The 19,961-nt window shown below is 43.0% G+C and overlaps 1 protein-coding gene across 1 annotated transcript; it reads left to right on the top strand.

The window, feature by feature from the left end:
- The first annotated feature begins 6,878 nt into the window (after positions 1-6,878).
- atl2 (atlastin GTPase 2) lies at positions 6,879-19,548 on the top strand. Its single transcript, XM_079280723.1, has 14 exons — positions 6,879-6,982; positions 10,951-11,114; positions 11,353-11,592; positions 12,985-13,125; positions 13,298-13,402; positions 13,504-13,554; positions 13,651-13,707; positions 13,892-13,984; positions 14,120-14,258; positions 14,374-14,501; positions 14,784-14,840; positions 14,928-14,999; positions 15,194-15,625; positions 17,550-19,548. The coding sequence occupies exons 1-14, from the start codon at positions 6,910-6,912 to the stop codon at positions 17,667-17,669; spliced, it is 1,872 nt and encodes a 623-aa protein (XP_079136849.1). The 5' UTR covers positions 6,879-6,909; the 3' UTR covers positions 17,670-19,548.
- Positions 19,549-19,961: the final 413 nt, after the last annotated feature.

Raw genomic sequence — 19,961 nt, 5'->3', positions numbered from 1 at the left:
GGAATTATTGGACGTTTTTCTCCACTACAATAATTTGACATATTTATTGACTCGTTGTTTACTACAGATTAAGAATTTACATCCAAAACGATAATGATCATCTTGTAAAATGTTGCAGTATAGATTTAACTACTCAAAAGTACATAAAATAGTAATGATCCCCACCTTAACATAAACATTTGAATGCAATACATAAGAAATATTTAATTATAACACTTGAAAAGGGGACATCCCTCATGCTATTTGATACTTGTACATTTTGAACATTTACTTGAATGCAGGACTTCACTTGTAAAGTATTTTCAGTGGGATACTGCTACTTTTACTTCGATCTCAATACTTCTTCCACCACTGAGTAGTATAAGATAAGAAGGCACCTGATTTGGGAAGGGAAATTAAGATTAAAAAGAAATGACATGAAGCTTTAACTACTGTATACGATGGTGGTTGCTTTGTCTCATTAATAGTGCTGCCATCATCGACTCGCTGTCAAAACTAGCTTCAAAGCATGCCATGAGAACAGATTTAACAGTTGCTTTTTAAATGAATGTGCATGCTGTGTTTGATGAGCATCACAAGACATGAAGAAACTTTGAAGATAAAACATGACGTGACGTGTTTTCTCAAACTTGTAAAGAAACTAAGAAACTTTGAACTTTTAGTGTTAGTGTTTGGAGGCTTCACATGGGAGACTTATGGTGACACAACACCACCAACCTCTCCTTTCTTGTGGTTGCCAAGGTAAACGTGGGATCGGCTGCAGGCTCGGGGGGACGTCTGGCTGTGACGGGGCGCGTGACATGATACCCGACAATCAGACACCATGACAACCTGGCAACAATGCTGTTGATTCAGCAACCAAACTGTATGAGGAGTCGGAGAGAGAAAGACCATCAATACACATGTTGCAGAGTGGAGGAAACACAGCTATAGGTGTTGAAAGGCTGCAGAGGAATAACAGGAGCTTAATGAGGGAAAAATGTGCTTTCTGTCCTTTTTGTCTGTTTCACTCTCATGCACAAATAGGCTTTTACAATTAGAAAGTGAAATCATTATGTGAAGCTTTTTAACAGCAATAATAAACACCCGTCCTGGAGGTGGAAATAAAATGGGAAATCTCAGTTTGTTTTTCAGGATACGTGTTGTCTCCCTTCCTTATTACATTTATTTAGCTGATGATTGTATCCAAAGCGACAACAGGATATAAAGAAAGTGTTTTTGTGGTTTTATTTGAAGGGCCATGGTAAAGTCTGAACAGATGAGTTTTCAGTCTGCGACAGAAGATGTGTAGAGTTTCTGCTGTCCTGATGTTGATGAGGAGTTGGTTCCACCATTGTGGAGGCAGGACAGCAAACAGTTGTGACTTTAAATGATCTGATCGAGAAACAAAAGATGTCAAATCAATTATTTGTCAAAGTTCTCACAATGCGCTTGGAAAAGGGAACCCGCCAACTCACATGTACAGAGATCAGGTGAACTTCAACCCTGGAAGACTTTCCTCCAGTAACACGACTTATAGACTTTGAGACTAAATGGCAAAAAAAAAAAAATGGCAAAGTATCGATATAAATGTTCCAGATCAAAATAAGAACGATCTTTACCCTCTATTAGGCCTACACTGCCACCGTGTGGTAGCAGTAGAAACCAGAAATCTTTAACATTTCTAGCCATTATCTACAATGTCCTGGATGTATTCTTCCTCATGATGCATATTACCAAGTAACTCCCATCTTTAGTTTTAGTAGTTTAGAGTCATAAAAGCATCTTATCGAAAAAGATGGATGTTGACTTATATTGAATAATGTAACACGAGATGTTGCATCTGTGTTGTAGTTCAATCATATCAAAAACTCTGTTGGCTTCTGGAAATTGATGGCTTAAATTCTAAAACAATGTATAAAATGTACATCCTAATGCCATACAATATCTTATACATATACATAATAACCACGTGCAAACATGTGCAAAATGAATTAGTCCAGTAGTGCAACTCTGACGGTCTTAAAGAAAAACCCTGTCAAACAATGCTGAATGGAAATAGGTTATAAAAGCCAGACAGATCATAAAACATTTCGGGAGAAGGAATTTGTAACAATGTCCATTCGACCAACTTCATTATATTTTCCTGAAATGGCTTCATTGATGGAGGATGCGACACCCAGGGACACATCCTGCTTCCATTTATCACAATGAATCTGGGTGCAAAGTGGGACACCCTCATCCACAAATCCAGATATGTCCGATAGGGAGCGTAGAGGTCTCTGCGACCAACAGTCTCGCCTTGATACACATAGGGGTCACCGTAGTTGGAGCTGAAAGTGACCTGATGCAGAATCCTCAATATCCGGTTGCTTTCTGTGACCTCAGTGCAAGAAGACGCCTCAACGTCACTACTCAGACCACACGAAGCCTTCACCACGGGAGAAGAGTCTTCATTTGTGGGAGGAAAGTCAGTACTCATGCTGACTGGCTCCCACATGTGGAGACCTCCAGGTCCTGGTGTAGATTTGGAGGGTCCAGAGATGCAGTCCAGCTCAGAGCTGTTGCAGGCTGGATAGTAAAGGTGTCGCTTTTCCCCAAGGACTTTTGTTCGATTATATGCAGTGTAATTATCATGATCAATATCACTTTTTAAAGCATTCAGGCGAGTGACTGTTCGCATCGTGCTGAACGACAGGACATACAGGAAAGTTGACAAATCAGCAATTAGCTGTTCAAATTGAACATTTCCTGATTTTGTTCACGTTCCTTATAGCGCCTACATTCTCCCGGCTCCCTTTTAATGTTTTAATGTAAAAGTGAGATCATGTAAGAACTATAACGTCACAAGTCAAAGTTTTCTGTTGTACAATGTTGGGTATACTTCAATGAAGCTGTTTTGTGTCAAATCTGAATCAATATTTGCCACTGAAATATTGGAGAAGAACTATAAAGTGTCATTGAATTGAAATACTCAACTACAGTAACGTTACAGTACCATTACATTTAGGACATGTGCGGACAGTATTGGACCGTGACAAAATCAGAGACGCTATTTGTAAGACACATAAAATATATATAAGTAAAACAAATAAAGTTGCATCAAACAAAAAACCTACAAAAGACTGTAAAAGACAGTAAAACATGTCAAGAAAATGTTTAAAATGTAGCTATATTTAACAAATGTGTGAGCTGGCATCCTTAAATATTCAGTTGTCCTTACTGATCCACAACAGATGTGTAAAATGACTGACTTGGAAGTATTTCTCCATTGTTGACTTTTGAATATTTTTTTCTGTCAGGACTGCAGTTGCTGCTTCCTCGGCTCCTGAATGTCAACTGACAAAAGTGAATTGTTTTCTGCGTCTAAGGAGCATTGGGACATTCATAGAACGGCCTCATTCTGGAACTCGCATCATGCCATGTTGTATTGTGTTCAACAAAAATCAACACCCTGATACTAAAGGCCACACATTCCCAAAAATATTGTCACAAAGCTGAATTACCCACTTTTACTGTACTTTGAGATTTTTCTTTTCTACTGGTATCATATTTTGTAATATGCCATAAAAACGAACGAACAATGTCGGGAACCTGATGTTATTATGCAGCAATGTTTTCTGTTTGTTTTTAAATGATTCTGTTGTGTGTATTTGTTGCGGGGATATTAAATCATAATCAGCAGGCTGCAACTTGTGCTGTAAAAGTGATTTGCCGCTTGGGATAAGTGGGATCCGAGCAGTTTTAAGTGGCAGCACTAGAGGGAGCCCTCTATTCAGTCTCCACCGCCTCCTGAGCTCAAATAAATATAGATGTAAAGTCCATCACAACTGACTGCAACATGAGGCCGAAGGGACTGGTATTCAAATATACTCAAAGACATGAGTTGTAATAGGAGGCGGGACAATCTCTGTCACTGCTCACTGACCCGCTCTCTAAATTTATCAGGACTTGTGTCATCACGTGTGTCTCTCATATTTCTGCTGGCCGCCGGGACCGACCGGCTAAGAATAGAAGAGCACTGACACAGATTAACAGGGCTGGTCTCTCCCTCCCACTCGTTCTAAAAACTAATTATTTTCCATCAGTCGCTCTTACGACCATGAACCTCGTCCTTCTCTGCGTGTGTCTTGGCCTTTTCATATGTTTGACTGGTGACCTCGTCCATTGTAGCGTGTGGAAGACGGGGACAACCTGAAGTTCAAATAAAGAGCAGGCCCAGGTTTGATCTGTATCAGTCAGATGTTTGGTGAGCTTTGAGGCTGTTGTCCTCTCAATTTGGACTGTTTAACCCTTAGTTTCCCAGTAAAACCTTCAAATACTGTTCACAACTGCCTGCAAAAGACCCACGTTTACAATCTGGGATATTCCTTGACAATAACCTTTATCGATACGACTTTTATCAATGACAGGAGAGACAAGAGAGTCCTTCAGTGACTCCTAAATGTCACATCTAATCCCGAGATGGAGCAGGAGCTCCAGGATATGTGGGGTTGTCCCACAGAGAGAGAGAGAATTGACCCAGCACTCGACAGACACACAATCACAGCCAGCCAATGTGCAGGGTTACTTAAGGCCGGCTTTGAATGTAAATATAAATTGAACATGTTGCTGTGAGTCTGTGTGTGTCCAGGTCAGAGGAGTTAGAGTTGAGAGTTGGAAAGTTACAACAGTTCCTTTGCTTACTTTCTACAAACAGCAGCTTTGTTAGGTTAGGTAGCGCTAAGATTGGCTAAACGCCAACGCAAACACACCTCACTGCTGCTGCAAATGCAAACAGATTAAACAGAGGCTGCCGACTAAAACACACCAGTTGACAACAAATAATCGAAGGCACTATTTAAGTCCATGTCACTGTACATGGTGCATTTAGTTGTTGTTATGACATTTTCAGTCGCATCACGTGATCGTCCTCAGCAGAAAAATGGACCATACACAGATGTGGATTTGTAGACAATCCACATTACATTTTTCTCAGACAATTCATGGTCCCCAGAGGTTGAAGTCTAATCTTACTTTGATGATCCCTGACTTTTCCTCTAGTGCCACCATGAGGTTGATATTCATGTTTTTTTTATTTCTCAGCTATTGAATGGATTGCAATGAAATTTGGCACAGAAATGTGTTCAATTATGACGAAACATCTGCAAAACGTATTACGAATTGTACTTTGAGTTTAGAAACGTCAGCATGCTAACACGCTAAACTAAGTTGTTTAACATGGAAACATTGAGTCTGCTAAACATCAGCATTACATTGTCATCGTGGCATGTTATGCTGTTGTTGACATTTATCTCACAGAGCCATTAACATGGCTGGAGACTTTTGTTCATATTAAAATCGACATCCACATACTTCATTCTAAATAGTCTATTTAAGCATATTTATTGGTTTTAACATCATATCTTCCCCAGCAGCAAACTGAGCACCAAGCCTCAGCAGCCAACTGTAATCTGGCATTGAATTACAAGGCTTGAAGTAAAAAGCTGCCCACTATTTACGCATCTCTGACAGCAGATTGTCTTTTTCACAATGTCAGAACATAATGCTGGACGTGAACAGCTGCGTGAACACATGAAGTCAGTTGACCCACTGAGGTGAAGAGCTTTTATGACATTTTGTTTGGCAGACAGCGTCGCTGAGAGTAGTTAAAACACCATAAAGTTAGCCAGCGGAGAACAACATATCCACACTTCATCCAGATATCTGGCTCAACACAGGAGATAAGTGTTATCTTGGGCCGTCTGCATGCGAAAGCAAAATGAACCTGAAATGTGGACCTGATAATGAGTCCATGAGACCATGAATGTCTGTATAAAATGTGTGTAGTCTGCTGTTGGCAGTCCAGAGACACGTTGAGGAAATGGATCCAATTTCGTCCAAGATTCCTATCTCTGCTATTCTTAGGATGGAAACAATAATGTCAAAGATTCTGTCATTCGTGGATGACAAAAGAAACAAACAACGTGGTCTTACTCCCAGGTATTAACAACAGGAAAAGAAGAAGTACAGTTACGCCCTGTCTGTGAATGAGTGAATGAGTCAGTCATCTTCTATAGTGACAAATAGAAAGGGAGGTGATTATTAAATAACACCAAAACCACCTAAGATAGATGAACTCACCAGATAAATCAAATGACAGTCAGTTGCTTGTGGTGTTATCAATCAAACTGTATGAAGCGACGCACACACAGCCCTGATGATGACACATTAGCTGAGTTTTTAAAGTGTCAAACTTTGATTATTGTACGGCTATTTTTTTAAAACTTTAACTTGTGAAATATGAATTTGTTTTTTTTCAAAGATTTGAAGTAACACTATTAAAAAACAAACATACATCCATATTCTCTTTGTTACACACTTATTGAAGGCATTTCATATATTTTCAACGAGAACGAGAAATAAACATACAGCTAAGAACAAAGACAACAATGATGACGGTCAAATAAACATTTAACTGTAGACATAAGTTCGTGAATAAAGATAATAACATAATAGGCCTATGTAAAAAAGTATGTAGGCAACAATGAATAACAACATACAATGTCTATAAGTCAAATTTCTGACAATTGTAAACAAGAATAAAAAGTGCAAAGAGGGGTGGAATATTGATTGATTAATGCAACACGTGTTTTCATATACCTGAAACAACAACAGTGTGTAACTATGAAATAGACTAACTTTGCAAAGCCTATAATTTGCAGCAAACTAGTGTCAAATAAATGAAGGGTGTGTATTTAAAATAATATGTTCTTCTGATACTTTAAAATATATTTTGAGTTTCGCTTGTGTGAAATTAACTGAATAGTTTGCATACTAGTGCGGAGGACGGACTACACTCAGCTGCAGCAGCCTCGGGGCGGCAGACAGCGTGAGAAGAAGAAGAAAGCTCCTTTGACGTCAGCCACGTTAGGTTTCAGTTAGTCCAAGATGGCGGAGGTGAGCGGGTTGAGGAGCAGAAATCACTTCGAGCCCAACTGCAAAAGCCGAGGCATTGACGAAGGTAAACCGTTGTTGATCTTGTCGAGTGGATGTGTGACAGTGAAGCGATTAAGGAGTGAGGAGCGAGGGGGGATTAAAACAATGGACTTTTGCTTCGATCGTCTTTGTCTTTTCTGAACTCGCTTTTCCATTACAGCCTGTTTTCATTTGGTGTCGTGAAAAATGTGGTACCCCGTGTCAGAATGTGTCTCCTCCAACGTTAGTCTGCAAACATGGTGTCAACACAGTCTAAACTGTGTTTAAAATTAACGTTGAAGCAGAAACGTGTTGCCGGCGTGTGTTTTCGCCTTGTCATAACATGTTTTTCCCTCGTTAACTCGAGTGAAACCGATTCTGGCTCGGGTACCAAATTCACCCGCGACACCTGTCTGGACCGTCACTTTCACCTGGCGGCTCGTGAACGTGCCAGGAGCTGCACTAGTCACTCCTGTGTTGGCTTCATGTGCACGTGTTTGTGAAGTTTTGGAGCAGCTCGCTCTGTGCTGCACCAGTTTTCTGTTCAGTCCAACTTAAACACAACACGTTAATCTTCATGGCACTAATGACTGGGATATGTTTAAATGCTCTATTATTAGTCTGTTCAGTTCTCCAGCAGACAACGTTAAACGGCTAATGTTGTCCTCTGAACATGTATTATTATTTATGTAAACCATAGTCATTAACACACTGTTGACTGATGCTAAAATGAACACATGTCACATCTGATGCTGATATTTCTTGCATTGAATTTGCTTTTTTAATTAATTGTGTTAACTATTTATTTTTTAAATATCTGGATCAAGGTTGTTTTTCCACTGAATATACACTTAATTTGGTAAATCAGCAACAATTCATGTTCCCATCTGTGACTGACAACGGTCCCGTCCTTAAATTCGATTTAAGGCGGTATTGGGGGGGGAAATAGGGCTACTGCCAGCACCTTGTTTATATTGAGTAGTTGATTGACTAAAGTTGGCAACATAAATATCAGCAATTTTGATTATCGATCAATCATCAGTGAGTTGTTTAAACGAGCAAAAATGTCTTTTTTTGGGGGCGTTCATAGCTAATACTCAGCACACTCACTGTTATTGCAACCTTTCTCTCACCCTTGTACCGACTCGTAAACGGTTTGCCAGTCTCCCCAAGGTTCCTCACTGAGATACTTTTATCACGATAACCTTTATGTCTACTTTCATACGGACCAGCTGACTCTGTGGCAACAGCATTCACTGACTGCGGCTGCTCTTAGTCTGCACTTTGTCCTCGCGGACTACTGATCGCTCTGCTTGCTGCTGCTGATTTGCCCTCCTGGACTCTTGTCCAGAGAGGCCGTGGCAGGTTGTCTATTGGTGCGGCTGTGCATGAAAGTCAGTGTAACTGCATCTACAGTGGATGATTCGTCTGCTTTCGTTAACTCCGACTCTGCAGTGTCTTTGTCTTGACATAACAAACCTATATAGCCAGTGGTCACTCAAAAGATTCATTTTCTCCAAATAATTAAGAATGCATATAGCCTGGATGTGACATGCGGGTGTTGAAACCCTGCTTGAGAAGCACTGGTATTAATAATCAGTCTTGCAACAGTAGAGAAACAACTCCAGCATGAGTTTCTCAACACTTAAACTGTCAGTGTTCTCTCCTACGATCCAAAGTGTGGTTTAAAAAAAAGACGGCATCAGCAAATATTTAACTTCTTGCTTGCGGTGTATTTGTCACCGTCTAACTCGCAGCAGTGGTGACATTTTCCTCGCATGTTTCAACTTCACTCCCAGAGGTTTGTCGGGGTCTTCATTCCTATGAAGCCTCCCGTTTAAGTCAAGTGGTCCGTGGACTTATCAGAGTCTGCCTCAGATATAGTCCAGGGGAAGAGATGTAGGACCGGCCTGCACTCTGTTCCTGCCTAGTTAAAGATAGACCCCACACTTGTGTGTCTGTGTGCGATGCTTCATGCTATGTGTGCTATACAAACTTATCCCCTCACAACTTTGTGTAACGCTGTGCAGAGAAAATATTATGTAGGCTAGTTAACATCTGCTCAGTGGCTCCATCATAAGAGGCGAAGTAGCTAATTTTAGTTCTGCCCTCGTTTGCTGCGAGCTGAGGATGAAGGGCGGTGCCACTTTATCAGAGTGTCGCGGTGAAGGCGCATATTGTCAAAGATAATAAGTTTTCACCGGCTGTTGTGCTTCCTTGCATGCTTATTGTGTTCTCCTCACGGTCAGAATAGTGTCTTTGTGTTGGTCCCCTCTGAGCCACTTCATCCTGCTGAGAGCTGCTCTGGACTCGGATGTGGTCCTGCACGGCCTCAGACTGATGCAGTCTGCTGGGCTAATTTGTGTGCTGAGAGCAGATTACTGTATGGCTAGATTACTGCTCCGTGCATACGGACCAGCAGAGCACGGCTGCTTTTCTTTTGGTGGACAACTACAGAGTTGATCTCGTGGATGTCCCATTTCCAGTTGTCCTATTTGAGGGACTCGCAACGGCCCTCCTGCTTTCTTTAAAGTGGCCCAGTGCTGGTGCCTGGATTCAGACAAGCCAGCATGACCACCACTTAAAAGTACATAAAACACACAGCATTACAACTACGATGTGTAATCTACTTTGAGTTGTGGAAGAAAATATCAAAAAATGAGTTTGAGGATCATTTCCTGGAACTTGACGTTGATAGTTGAGGCAGCTGATAGTCAGTGAAAGTAAGAGTGTGTTATTGATCCGGTTTGTTGTTGTTTTTGTCTCCCCTGTCACTGGTTCCGTAGCTTTAGACCAGCAGATAGACGGTGCGTGTTGATTACCTACTGATGTACTTGTGGAAAGAAAGGTGTGATCTCTTGTTTTTCTAACTGTGAAATCTAGCTTGTGTGTTTGCTGCTGATGTAGCTCACACTACCTGGGGACACGTGGGGACACGTTTGTGATAAACTGGTTGGTACAGCTTCATGCCCTCTTCCTGTGTCAACTGCACAAGGCACCGCTGTCGCTGCTCTCTGTAGTGAACGATGGAGACATTTGGTTTCGATGTCTACACCGGTAGAGTGAAATCATTAGTTTCTACTTGCTTGACGTAGATGCCGTTCTATTCTCACTGTTGGAAACAGGTGGTGTGTCTTTTGTCCCTGCACTTTCTTGAGATGAGTAATTGAATGAGGACGTCAGTGACTTGCATGCAGGTCCAGCGTGTCCATCAAGGGATGGGTCCTGCTGATTTGAATGCGGTGAGTCACTGTGGCGCTACGATCAACTCGGTGCAGTTGAATGGTCATCTGAAATATTTGAATGATCAATGATTAATGCTTGTTGTCCTACTTGTTCAGTGGCATGCTTGTGGCCGATGGATTGGTACTTTGAGTTTGTGCTGCAGGGAGTCATCTTAATCCTGCACCAGGGATTAATTCTACACCTGGAGGGGGAACTGGAATAACAGTCGTTTTGTAAATGTTTGTTCAAGCAGCTTCATTTGTGAATAATGTTTCATAGAGGTCTGAAAACTACAATGTAACGCTACCAAGACGAGCTACCCATCTGCGTGCGTCAGTTTGTGGTTCAGCACACTTTTACTGCAGTTGTTACTGTGCCAGGAAGGAAGGTATCATCTTACAGTTTCAGAGGCAACATACTGGATACTCACAAAGAAAATACTTTCATAGAAACCGGCTGAGATGAAGAATGTGAAAACCCTGGCCCTTTGTGATTTTCAGGCTATTTTTGAGCTTGACCTAGATGGGCCGACCAGAGTGGATGACAGTATTTAGCTGGAAAGATCTACAATATGACCGCATGGAGGGCATTTCTCCTTCTCTTAAACTTCTCCAAACCTATGATGATGAAACCCGGTGGTGTTTGATCTTAAACACATAAACCCCGCCTCCACATCTTGCTCCTCCTCCTCACTTTACGCCCGTTGTCTTGTACATCAACACGCAGCATGACGTTATCTAAACGGTGTAATTTCATCTTTTTCTCTCTATTTTGTCCGGTTATCTAAAGCCTTGAGTGGTATGGCAGCTGTGCCCATTCCTCGGCACAAGTCGAGGCCTCCTTTTGCCCGGCCCGAGGACCTGGAGGATGAACTGCTCCCCAGGACCACGGCCTCAAACTCGGGCAAAAAAGCCAAGCTCGCCCCCTCACCAGACGAGCTTGTGAAAGGAGAGGTAAAGTGTTGCTGTATTTCCAACATTAAGCTGAGATTTATCGACGAGAAATCTTTGAATTCTCTGTGTCTTTGCTGTACAAAGACACAGAGACTCAGACGCTTTAATTGCTGATCTCAGTGTTGTTATTTTCAGTTCCGTTTCCTCCGTGCAACCTGCCTGGTCATCATTATAACGACCTAAATGCTTTCCTGATGCCAGAGATAGCCACTGATTGATTGCGAACTCATGTATTCAGGCTGCTGTGACGGAGGAGGAGGAGGAGAAGAAGGCGGAAGAGGAGAAGGCCAGGCCCATTCAGATCGTCGTGGCCAACGAGGACGAGCACAGCTTCGAGCTGGACGCCGCGGCGCTGGAGCGGATCCTGCTGCAGGACCACGTGAAGGACCTGAACGTGGTGGTGGTGTCGGTGGCTGGGGCCTTCCGCAAGGGCAAGTCCTTCCTGCTGGACTTCATGCTGCGCTACATGCACAGTCAGGTGAGATCAATCATCTCCTGCTGATGGTGTGTTGACATGAGCTCAGTAAACGTAATTCCTCCTGCACTTTAATATTGTGTAACATTCACAGGCAGTAGAGATTGTGAAAACAGGTGGGCTGGATGGATAAGTAGAGCAGATGAGGTTACATCCAGCACAGACGAGTGCGTCTTGTTCGGTCTCATACTGAGAGTGACTCAACCAGGTGACTAACACGTGCAGCGTCAACGCGGCGCGGCGGTTTAACTGGCCTCCACCTTCTGGGAAGCTGAACGTCACCATATTTAGGTTTCAAAATAAGAGTTTGGGAACGTTTTTAATGTAATAATATAAGCATTTTGGTCCAATACACCTAATTTCCCTGTGTGGTGACTGGCCTTTTATATAATATCTGTAAATATGAATAACACCAAGTGGTACATCTCACACACACACACACACACTGACTCTTGAGCTCGAACAACTGTGTGTCTCAACAACTACTCTTTAAGAAGCAGCCAGGATCACCTTACACTCACTTGCACATACTCTCTCTGAGACACACACACACACCTGTAAAGAGGGAGGAATGTTTCTCTCACAGCTGTTATGAATGTTTTCATTCATGCAAGTCTGACCAGATCTGCACATGCTCACATTTTCCCCTGAATACTGATATTGTTTCTTCGGACTCAGTTCCATCCAGAAGTTAATCAGCTGTCACAGTCGTGTGTGTTCATCTGTTGTTGTTGGACTGCAGCTACACGTCCTCATCAAGTGACGAGCTGCAGTCCTGGTCTGTCGTGAGGTAGTGACGAGGCCTTCAGCACAGACGTTGTGTCGTACACACCAAGAATCAGTGTTCTCGGATTCTTTGCCTTGCAAATCAGGTATTTGCTTGGCCGGCGAGGCTTGTTGACGCACCTCCTATTTGTGGTCCGTGGATCTCCTCACATGTTGGCTGGAAACAAAAACAAGGTCACAACGTGCTGCTTTAATTTCACCTTTTTGGTTTTTTAAAGTCATAACACAGCTTCTTTTGAACGAGGGCCTTTTAATGATGCATAAAAGAAAAGACTGAGAAGATAAACATTACATTCAATGGGTGTTCAGTCTCAAGTTAAAGCCTTGTGCTGCAGCATATTCAATCCTTGTCTCCCAGAGTCATTTGTTCACGCCTGTTACTCTGTACACTGTAAGAACATGAGGACGATGGTATGACTTGTGAAGAGTGTGATGCTACAGTGTCCTGTGGTGGCTTAAGTCAGCTATCAAGAAAGAACGGAAGAGTTCAGACAAATAAAATGTCTCTCAACCCTTTTTTTCTGTCCCAACCCATTTTTCATCTCTTCTTCTGTTCCTCTTGTCCTATCCTCGTCTCCTATATCCTCGTCTCCTCCTCCTTACCTTCAGCAACAACCGAGTGAGTCGTGGATTGGAGGTGATGATGAGCCCCTCACAGGGTTCAGCTGGAGAGGGGGCTGCGAGAGGGAAACCACGGGAATTCAGATCTGGAGCGAAGTCTTTGTGGTCGACAAGCCTGATGGCAGCAAGGTAGACGGTGATCAAACAAACAGTACAATAAGTCCCTTTGAGCTTCAGCCTCACATGAAGCTCATAAGGAACCTGCTGCATATCAGATCTTTGTTTTAACACTGTAAACATAAATACTCTGCTTGGTCGACAGGCTGCAGTATTTTACATCTCTTGCATGTCTTGTCAACAGGTCGCTGTGCTCCTCGTGGACACTCAGGGAGCGTTTGACAGCCAGTCCACTATAAAGGACTGTGCTACTGTGTTCGCCCTCAGCACCATGACCAGCTCTGTACAGGTGGGACTTAAAAAGCTTGTGTTGCCTGGTCTAAATATGCTGTTGCTTTTCTTTCACTGACAATTATGTCCCATGTTGTGTTTCTTCTTTTTGTTTTTCAGGTATACAACCTGACCCAGAACATCCAGGAGGACGACCTGCAGCATCTGCAGGTTGGTGTCGCGTCTTCTCCTCCTCTGTGAAAATAGCACCAAAGTTAGTGACTCCTGTTACCGGATCATCAACTTTGTTTTTCCTCTCGCGTTCAGCTCTTCACAGAATATGGCCGCCTGGCAATGGAAGAGATCTCCCTCAAACCTTTCCAGGTACCGACTGTGAACATGCATGTCGTCTGAATGCTATATAGAACCTGCCTCATGTCCATAGAGTGATGTTATATTAAATAAGTACCTGCACAGCAAATCATGCAGTTTTATCATAATAATAATATTAGGAGATTATTAACATATCTGTAGAATTGAAACAATAACAGTTAAAACTGTGTTTCAGTCGCTGATGTTCCTGATTCGGGACTGGTGTTATCCTTATGAGCACAACTACGGACTGAAAGGAGGCAACAACTTCCTGACCAAAAGACTACAAGTGAGAATCTTTATTCTTTTCATTTGAAAATGCAGTTTTGTTTTTTGTGGATACTGGAATATTTTTCTCCCCTGACCTTTCTACACGTTGTTGAACACACTTTCACTGTGAGTCAATTGTTGTCTGCTGACTCAGGTGAAACAGAACCAGCACGAGGAGCTGCAGAATGTGAGGAAGCACATCCACTCCTGCTTCTCCAACATCGGCTGCTTCCTGCTGCCACATCCGGGCCTCAAGGTGGCCACCAACCCGCACTTTGACGGCAGGCTGAGAGGTGAGGAGAACGGAAACATGAACTAATAACAAAGATGGGGGATGGCTGAAGCATGCTGCATTGAAATGTCACGTTTCAGAGAACAATCGAGGTGTGTGTGTGTTGTGTGTTTCAGACATCGATATTGATTTTAAGACGGCGCTGGCCAAACTGGTGCCTCTCCTCCTGGCCCCAGACCGCCTGGTGGAAAAGGAGATCGGAGGCAACAAAGTCACCTGCAGAGACCTCCTGGAGTACTTCAAGGTCCTGCAAGATTTCATTCATGTCTACACTATTTAAAACTAACAAAAAAAGACAAACAAAAGCTTGAGGGTGCATAAACGGCACAAAATTATTTCGGGTGTTTTGCCACAGTACATGTCAAGAATCTCCCGTAGATAAAAACAAAAAAACAATCCAAGTTTAGTCACTGCACGGACACACAACCCGTGTACAATATGTCCCCCAGGCTGGTGACTTCCTGAGTTCTCGTCATTGTTCAGGAAACACTGGTGAGATGAACTGTATTATTTTCCGTTCCTGCAGGCTTACATAAAGATCTACCAAGGGGAGGAACTGCCTCACCCGAAGTCCATGCTGCAGGTTAGTCACCGTCTGAGGGATCCTCTCAAGTACGGCTCACACTTTGTTTTTTTATCTTGAATCTCATCGGCTTCTCCTGTTTGTCAGGCGACAGCAGAAGCCAACAACTTGACAGCTGTGGCGGGAGCCAAAGACCTGTACGGCAAGAACATGGAGCTGGTGAGCACGTGTTTATCGTTCAGTTGTCATGAGTTATCATCGGGCGGGGGGGGGGGGGTGTTATGTTTACAAGAAGCTTGCAGCACGCTAACTGAGTCATTTTAATTATTTAAGCTCCAATAAATATCTTCCAAAATGGGCCCTAATGCCCGTGCAGCTGGAGCCGTCTTCATCTCTTCCTCCGTCGTTCTCAGGTCTGCGGCGGGGACAAGCCGTACATCGCCCCGGCCGACCTGGAGCGCTGCCACGAGGAGTTCCTCGAGCACTCGGTGCGTCACTTCCGCTCCGTGAAGAAAATGGGCGGAGACGAGTTCTGCCAGCGCTACCAGAACCAGCTGGAGTCCGAGCTGGGCGAGGCCTACGCCAACTTCTCGAAGCACAACGACGGCAAGAACATCTTCTACACGGCGCGCACGCCCGCCACGCTTTTCGCCGTCATGTTTGTCACCTACGTGGTGTCTGGGCTGACGGGCTTCATCGGCCTGAGCACCTTGGCGTCGCTGGCTAACCTGGCCATGGGCGTGGCGCTGCTGTCGCTCTGCGCCTGGGCCTATGTGAAGTACTCTGGAGAGTTTCGGGAGGTGGGGACGCTGATAGATCTGGTGGCCGAGACACTCTGGGAACAGGTGGGTCCTGTGTGTGTGTGTGTGTGTGTGTGTGTGTGTCCACCAAGAACAGTTATTGTGTGGCAGGAAATAGGTGGTTTCTTAAGATTTGGTTTGAATGGTATGTTTGCATATACGGTAGGTATTTTGAGTTATATCGGTACTTTAAGCTACAGCTGATGCACTTTAACATCAGTTTTTCAACAGAAAAGGTCTGGAAATAGGAAATGTGTCAGATATCAAAGCAGAAATAACCTTCTGTAACTACATATTGCACTTCAGAAATGCCAAAGAGATAGATAGATCTCTCTCGCTCTCGCTCAAAAAAAGTCAATGAATAACTTCATGATGTTAGTTGTAATGAATAAATATATTTTAAAATCAAGTACATTTCTCTGGCATTTATAGTTTTCTACTGTAGCGAACCGTGGCGCCACTGTATCGTACCGAACCATGAATTTTGTGAACCGTTACACCCCGAGTTATAAGACAATAGTTGGCAATCCTCTTGTGGTGGATTTGTTTGTTACAGACCTACATTACAGAGTTTGTCCACCAGAGAGCACTGACGAAGATGTCCCATTCAAAAGATATACTTCCTGGTTATCGGCCATTTAGCAGCTAATGTATTGTTTATTTTACTTTTGAACGTTATCAAAGTCGAAGCTTAACATAAGAGTCAAATTATGTTATTAAGTGATTGACATTTTAATTCTCCAAAAGAATACAAACATAAAGTGTTTTATTTAGTGTTCCTGTCAGTGGTTTCTGCTGTAGTTTAGTTTCTGTATATTTCTGTGTTTTTAAAAAGAGAAACAAGAATCCTTCTGTCAGTATTAAATCCCTTCCGTCCAGCTGCATGTTTACGATCGTCTTCACATCCGTCTCACGAACTCTTAAATCGCCTCCCAGCGCTCCGTCCACACTGAAACTCCATCAGCAGCCTCTGTTATTTGCTCCGTCGGCTGTTGTCCTGCAGACTCAAATATAGAGTCGGGTGTTTCTTATCTCTTGAATCTAGTTTCATGAATGTTTGCGATTCAACACGAACGCAGCCCTCGCGTCTCCTCTGACTTCTCCTTCCTTCCTCTGCTTCTGTGTCTCCTCCTCCCTCTCTGCTTCACAGAAGACAGTGAGAAAGGTGAGAGCTGTTGGTTCTCTGATCTTCTGTTCTCAACATCTCATCCTTTCCTTTTCCTTTCTCCACCTCCTGCGGCCGGTCTCCCTGTTTTCCTTTTGTTTCGTTTGTAAGGTTCAACATCTACCCAGTTTTCTCATCTTTTCATCTCTTCTTTTCTAACCTTTATTTCTCCTGAATCTGGATCGATCTTTTTTTCTTTCCCTCCTCTTCCTGCTCCAGTCTTCCTGTCAGTTCCTCGTTTTAACTCTCCCGTTCGTCCCTGCTGTCCTCTCAGGTGTTTTCCAAACTTTTGGAGCCTGTCAGGAGGCGCCTGGCTTGGCCCGTCTCTCTCCTCCCTTCATTCCCATCAGGAGCGCCGCTGGGCCTCGGCGCTCCGTCTCCTCTCAACAACAACTACAAGAAGATGAACTAGCTGCCGGCCGGTGTTACAGATTGTCTATCTTCCTTTTTCATATCAAAACTTGTGCAGTTTGCTGGCTTCTTGATAGTTACCTTTCAGTCCAATGGTGCTGGATTCTTATACTTTAACGCGTGGACACTGACGGGCCAGACCCACCTCAGGATCTCAAAGACGCGACGCCGGCCCAAACGGTTGTTAATTATCTTGGATGATTGATTTCAGTTGAAGAGGTTTTGTTCAGTTGTGTTGTGAATCTTGGGTTTCTTTACTTTAAATGTTTTTCTTCCCTAACCTGCTTTCTTTCAGTTTCTTTGTCCCCTTTATGGATTTTTTATTAATTTTTTTTGACTAACATGATTTGTTCTCACAAAAATTCCTCTTTCTTTCTGTCTCTCCTCCTGCAGCTTTTGAAGCCACTAAGTGAACATTATATGGAAGACACCGTCAGACAGACGGTGGTTAACTCCATCAGAGCCAGCTTGACAGAACCGGGCTCGCAGCACACCAAGTTAAAGACTCACTGACGCTCTTCCTCCTCATCTTCATCACCCTCCTGCCCAATGTGTTCAATCCTAGAGCTGTGGAACTAGTTCAACACTAAAGCTGACACTCTTTTAACCCCTCGCCCCCCTCCCAAACGTCCATCGTCACCCCATGGCTGCCCCCATCTTTATCTGCTGTGGACCTGCCCTGCTCTTCATCGCCCCCAGTGCCTCAGATCAGGAACTGCACGTTCACGAGAGGACGGAGAGAAGCCGGTAACGTCGCCAAAACCGGACCTGAATGACTGTCCTCTTCTCCAGTGTGCCATGCTGTGATAGATGTGTCTTTTATTGTAGGCTCACACGCAACACACACACGCTGGTAGCGGACTGCACTCGCTTCAGGATTGAGCTGCAATTCAGGGAAACTGACACCGCTGTGGGCAGCTGTTATCAACAATGGATGCAAACTGAAACACTTCTGTGCATTTAATCGTCTTGTCTTACAAGTCGGAGCTCAGTTTACTTTCTCTTCAGCCTGTTAACGTTTCCTACACGCACAAATGACTATCGACGAATGGTGAGGTGATTGTCGAGTCTGTTATATTTCAGTATAATCAGGAAATAGATTTTATTGATTTATGAATTGAAAATCCTGTCCTGGACCAGCTGGAGAGGCGTTTAACTTTTATTTTCCAGTCTGTCTTCTACAAATCTGAACCATGTAGAACGTTTCTTCTTCTTCTGACATGCTACGAGCTCAGCTGCCTGACTCTATTCAGTTCCTCTCAATCAGTGTGGAAGGTTAACCCGGTACCATCATCCCACGCTGGGCTCAGGTTGCTTCTAGACGTCCGCACGTCTTTCCCTTCAATATGTTGTGATTGTAATCGTGAAGAGAACTGTAGGAAGCCTCGAGCTTTGAAGGGTTTTTTAAATTAGGACGAATGTTTTATCTGGCCTTCAGTGTTTGGCCCTCTGCATGGTGTTAGGAGCTACTGTGCCGTAGCATTAAACTAGCTCACAGCTTTTACAGCCACGGCGTCTGTAGTTAAGTAGCCAGGGAGGACTCATGTTGAACCACTTTCTCTTCCACTGCCTTTTTTTTTCTTTTTTTTTTTTCTTTTTTTTGTATTATATTAAAGCTGCACTAGAAGGTTTCCCTCACAGGTTTAATACCTTTATTCTTGATTTTAGGAGCCTTATTTAGTTGGAGCTCAAACTCCTATTACATATTTTAATGGATTAGTTAAACATTTTGGAAAATACGCTCATTTGCTTTCTTGAGTCAGTTAAATTCATATCATATCTGTCGGCTGAATACACTGCCAGCAGGGAGGGAACAGCCTAAAGCAGCAGCTTAAAAGCTCAATGAGTAACACGGAATATGTTGTTTGTTAAAGTCGTATACGAACCAAAGTGCTGCTGGCCCTTTTTCCAATCGTTATGCGAACTGGCTCCAGCCTCAACGGACCGATGCATCTTCCCATTTAACTCCGTGCAAGAAAGTGAAATGGCGTATCTCCTAAAACTGTTGAGCTCTTTCTGTTGATTCCATCCACATTATTTCTCACACTGTACAGTCTCTTCTTCTGTGATCACATACACAAATTGGGCATGTTGGATTCAATATTTAAATAAACTTTGTATACATTTTATAGTGAATCAGTTGACAATTTGCTGTTTTCTTGATCAACATAACAGTCTGGTTTGTTTAAGAATAAGTTGCTGCTGTAGGGTTTACGTTAGTTTACATCCGTTTCATGAGGATGCATGTTAATAGACATGTTAATAGAAACATGTGGTGTGAATATTTGGATTCTGATAGGAAAATATTTTGATTGTGACGAGTGGGTCGGAGACAATGTATTGTCTGTATTTTAAAGATATCTCCGGTAATTTATTTTTGAATAAATCATCAATTCAATTCTCATGGCTCCTTTTCTTTATTTTAGGGGATTGTTTCTGGGGAAAAGAATCGTGTTCAACAAATGGCCAAAAAAGCAATTTTAACCTTTTAGTTGTACAGCTATTCTCTATTAACACAATTCTCAAGATCTCTGCCTCTTGTCATGTCTCTAAACCAGCTCTTCACAATCCCAAACCCTGCAGGAGAAAACTGTCATGGGAAATCTAAGTCTACTATTTAGAACAGCATTATTGAGCACGAGTGCTACTTTACAATCCGTGGCATTGTTTCATAAGGTCACGGAGAAGTTGCCAAGACATGCATTTTTGTGCCGAACACAGGCGTATTCATGGCCCGTTAACGTCATTATTCACTCACAGCTGCGGAACGCAGACAGTTTAAACCGCACATTCATGAATTCCAAA

The sequence above is a fragment of the Melanostigma gelatinosum genome (assembly GCF_949748355.1).
Source record: "Melanostigma gelatinosum genome assembly, chromosome: 12".
NCBI classification, from domain to species: Eukaryota; Metazoa; Chordata; class Actinopteri; order Perciformes; family Zoarcidae; genus Melanostigma; species Melanostigma gelatinosum.
This window is presented reverse-complemented; position numbering and strand designations above follow the sequence as displayed.